This window comes from Lucilia sericata, unplaced genomic scaffold, assembly GCF_015586225.1.
Source record: "Lucilia sericata isolate MDLA Ls3-8-SP2 unplaced genomic scaffold, ASM1558622v1 Contig001783F_arrow, whole genome shotgun sequence".
NCBI classification, from domain to species: Eukaryota; Metazoa; Arthropoda; class Insecta; order Diptera; family Calliphoridae; genus Lucilia; species Lucilia sericata.
The window spans coordinates 33978-38224 of NW_023995682.1; the positions used below are offsets into that span (position 1 = coordinate 33978).

Sequence of the window (4247 nt, forward strand, 5' to 3'; positions counted from 1 at the left end):
GTCAATAGACCAGCCCATAGACTATTCATTAGGCAGTCCATAGACTTGTCCTTAGACTAGTTCTTAGACCAGTCCTTAGACTAGTTAATAGACTAGTCAATAGACTAGTGCATAGACTAGTCCATAGACTGGTCAGTAGACTAGTCAATAGACTAGTCATTAGACTAGTCCATAAAATAGTCATTAAACTAGTCAATAGACAAGTCCATAGAATAGTCATTAGACTAGTCCATAGGCCATTCAATAGACTAAAAAACTTTGACTTAAAACTTTTTGGTCCCCAATAAAATCCATAAAAGTTATCGCCTTAATTTCCAATATGTTGTAGTTATAATGTTTTTGTTGTTGCTATGATTCTATCAGTCAATATCATTTTGTTTTTGTTGTCAACTTTTTGACTTTGCTTTAGCAAGGATGCATTAGTTGTAGTTACTTTATGGGTTCCAGATTAGAAGGATTTAAATTTATTGCAATTAAAGAATTAATTCATATTCCTTCATCGACTTCTAGAACTAGGAAGGCCCATCTTGCAATGGTCTGATGTTTCGCAAATAAGACATTTTCAGAATAGGACATAGACAACTCAATATGTACTTTTATAGTACGGTCTATGTTTTCCAATATAAATAACTAAACCATTTGGGTATCTTCGGTCTTTCTCTCTTTGTCTCCGATAGATTCTCACTTTAAGAGAATATATCGTTTCTAGTCACCGTTTCTTTTCTTTAGATTTGCCTGTAGTTTCCGTGATAAACTTCCTAATCTGTCCTATTGATTTTGTCTCTACTCCTCTTAGTTGCCTCTCATTCTGACTATGACATACATCGCGCTACCTGTCATACAGCACGCTACCTGTCTAAACCCAGAGTAAGGAACAATCTTCTCTTTTCTGAGAGACAGAAGAGAGCGGATCATCATTGATTTTGCATTAATTTAAATGTTAAGCTCTGAATTTTCCAAAAGTAGGTATTACTCGACAACTTGTCACCAAAATCCAGAACGTTAGAACTTTGAACTAAAACTCGGATAAAGGCGTAGTCCGAAGTAATTTCTTTGTACTTTCTCTTCTTACTCAAAGTATTAGAGCGAAAATATTTATTTACTAATAAACACTTAATAAAATCAATTAGATATTTAAATCATTAAAATATAATTAATAACAATAACAACAAAAAGAAATCGCTCTCTTAGACATAGGTCGCGACTGTAACTAACGCAAAGTACAATTGTACAACATCCCTGTTATACACACACATATACATTCCTTACTCTCAACAAAATGTCCTTAATCCTTTCGCTCTTTTATTGGCATTTTCTTAATTTCCCCTTGACACTGAAAAAACAACGTGAATTTCCAGATGTTTAGCATGTGTGTCTGTCTGCAACTGTGTGTGTGTGTGTGTATCTTGAAAACAATCTTAGAACAAAAATTTTTAAAACAGTATCGTGTTAACTGTTGAATACATCAATTTAAATTTGAAAAAATGTTAATATTAGAAAAGTAAAATTAATGCGGGAAAAATGTCTACGGTGAAAAAAGAGAGAAATAGTCGTGTTTCTAAAGCGTCCGCAGAAAGTAAGGAATACGTGGTGGAAAAAATTCTATCCCGACGCAAGCGCAATCGGAAAGTACAATACTATCTCAAGTGGAAAGGTTTTGATGATACCGAAAATAGCTGGGAATCAGCAGAAAACTTGAATTGTAAACATTTGATCAGCATATTTGAGGCGCAAAGAGCGAAAACAACTCTTAAGGTAAAAGTGAATATAGATTCTGAGAGAAGTTTGAGAACACGCAAAACATTGAATACACAAACAGTAGAAGCAACTAAACCAGTATTGGAAGAAAGTGAAACTGATAAAGAAAATTCGGAAGAAATCAAAGGCAGTTCAATAAAACCTTTAAAAACTAATACCGAAGAAGTAGCAACAAAAATCAATGAAGAAGAACAACCGAAACCCACAACAACAGTTGCTGTTGCAGCCTCCGTTATCGCAAAACCAACTAAAAATGCAAAAGTTTCCGAAAATACCTCAACAATTACAAATGAACCCAAAGAACCTGCAGCGAAAACTGTAACAACCTCTAAATCTTATGAACTTATCAATGGATCACTATTGGTTACAGATTTTCTAAACAGACCCTCCGTTCAAACTGGTTTTGATAAAAACCTTGAGGTGGAAAAAATCTTAGGAGCTACAAATTTTGAGAATCGTCTCTATTTAGTCGTAAAATTTCATGGTGATGATGAACCACAATTGATATTGAACACGGTGGTAAATCGAAAAATTCCTCAAATGGTGATAAAATTCTATGAAGACTCTTTGTCTTGGGATACGGACGATGAGCAAGGATAATTAATTGTTTTCGAAAGTTATGTTAAGTTAAAAGTTTTTAAAATCGTAAATTTGTTAAATTACAAAAACAATTTAATTAAATGTTTTATAAATAAAATAAGAATTATTTTAAAGAGGTTTTGTTTTGTATTAGCAATTTCTAGATTAGAATTAGTAAAATTTTTCTAAAATAAAGTTTTCAACTAGAAATGTTCACGGTTCAGTCCAGTTCTAGTTCAGTTCTAGTTCAGTTCTAGTTCAGTTCTAGTTCAGTTCTAGTTCAGTTCTAGTTCAGTTCTAGTTCAGTTCTAGTTCAGTTCTAGTTCAGTTCTAGTTCAGTTCTAGTTCAGTTCTAGTTCAGTTCTAGTTCAGTTCAGTTCTAGTTCAGTTCTAGTTCTAGTTCAGTTCTAGTTCAGTTCTAGTTCAGTTCTAGTTCAGTTCTAGTTCAGTTCTAGTTCTGTTCTGTTCTAGTTCTGTTATAATTTTCTAGTTATTTTCTAGTTCTGTTCTAGTTCTGTTCTAGTTCTGTTCTAGTTCTGTTCTAGTTCTGTTCTAGTTCTGTTCTAGTTCTGTTCTAGTTCTGTTCTAGTTCTGTTCTAGTTCTGTTCTAGTTCTGTTCTAGTTCTGTTCTAGTTCTGTTCTAGTTCTGTTCTGTTCTGTTCTGTTCTAGTTCTGTTCTAGTTCTAGTTCTGTTCTAGTTCTGTTCTGTTCTGTTCTGTTCTGTTCTGTTCTGTTCTAGTTCTGTTCTGTTCTGTTCTAGTTCTGTTCTAGTTCTGTTCTAGTTCTGTTCTAGTTCTGTTCTGTTCTAGTTCTGTTCTAGTTCTGTTCTAGTTCTGTTCTAGTTCTGTTCTAGTTCTGTTCTAGTTCAGTTCTAGTTCAGTTCTAGTCCAGTTCTAGTTCTGTTCTAGTTCTGTTCTAGTTCTGTTCTAGTCCTGTTCTAGTCCAGTTCTAGTTCAGTTCTAGTTCAGTTCTAGTTCAGTTCTAGTTCAGTTCTAGTTCAGTTCTAGTTCTGTTCTAGTTCAGTTCTAGTTCAGTTCTAGTTCAGTTCTAGTTCTGTTCTATTTCAGTTCTAGTTCAGTTCTAGTTCTGTTCTAGTTCAGTTCTAGTTCTGTTCTAGTTCAGTTCTAGTTCAGTTCTAATTCAGTTCTAGTTCAGTTCTAGTTCTGTTCTAGTTCTGTTCTAGTTCAGTTCTAGTTCAGTTCTAGTCCAGTTCTAGTTCTGTTCTAGTTCTGTTCTAGTTCTGTTCTAGTTCTGTTCTAGTTCTGTTCTAGTTCTGTTCTAGTTCTGTTCTAGTCCTGTTCTAGTCCAGTTCTAGTTCTGTTCTTGTCCAGTTTTTGTACTGTTCCAGTCCAGTTGTAGTTCATTTCTAGATCAGAAAAGTTCTTTGTCGAAATTAGAGTTGCAACTCCACATTTCATTATAAATTTGATGTTTTTTCTCGAAATATAAAAATGAATGGATTTTTTGAAAAATAATGCTTTTTTTCAATTACACAAATTTAGTAATTGATAATTTTGTTGTTGTTGTTATATTTTTGTTAATATGTACATATTTTCAAACTCACAATAATGTTTGTAGTTCAAAGTTAGAGAGAGATAAGAAATTCTAAATTACTTATTTGTTTAAAAGCAAAATCAACAACAGCAATAAAATACAGATAAAAGAAAATATGTACGTTGAACATAAAATATAGGGATGGTGAAAGTTTAACACCATTTAACTAACATTATTTTTCGAATATGATACAAAACAGCCAATTAGTTTCATTCGGAGAATAAAAGGTAACTGCCACTATTCGAAAAACAAGTAAGTTATGTGGTATTAACCTTTCAGCATCGCTATAAAAAGCCAAAACTTTATTGGAAAATTAACAGAAATGTATATGAATTTTAAAATGTACAATAGAAATA

The 4247-nt window shown here is 32.8% G+C and overlaps 1 protein-coding gene across 1 annotated transcript; it reads left to right on the top strand.

The window, feature by feature from the left end:
- Positions 1-1176: 1176 nt before the first annotated feature.
- Positions 1177-2429, top strand: LOC119612644 (chromobox protein homolog 3-like). Its single transcript, XM_037968475.1, has one exon. It carries the CDS (start codon positions 1522-1524, stop codon positions 2356-2358), a length of 837 nt encoding a protein of 278 aa, XP_037824403.1. The 5' UTR covers positions 1177-1521; the 3' UTR covers positions 2359-2429.
- Positions 2430-4247: the final 1818 nt, after the last annotated feature.

Coding starts and splice junctions, on each gene's coding strand:
- LOC119612644 (XM_037968475.1), top strand. CDS start 1,522: ATGTCTACGGTGAAAAAAGAGAGAAATAGTCGTGTTTCTAAAGCGTCC.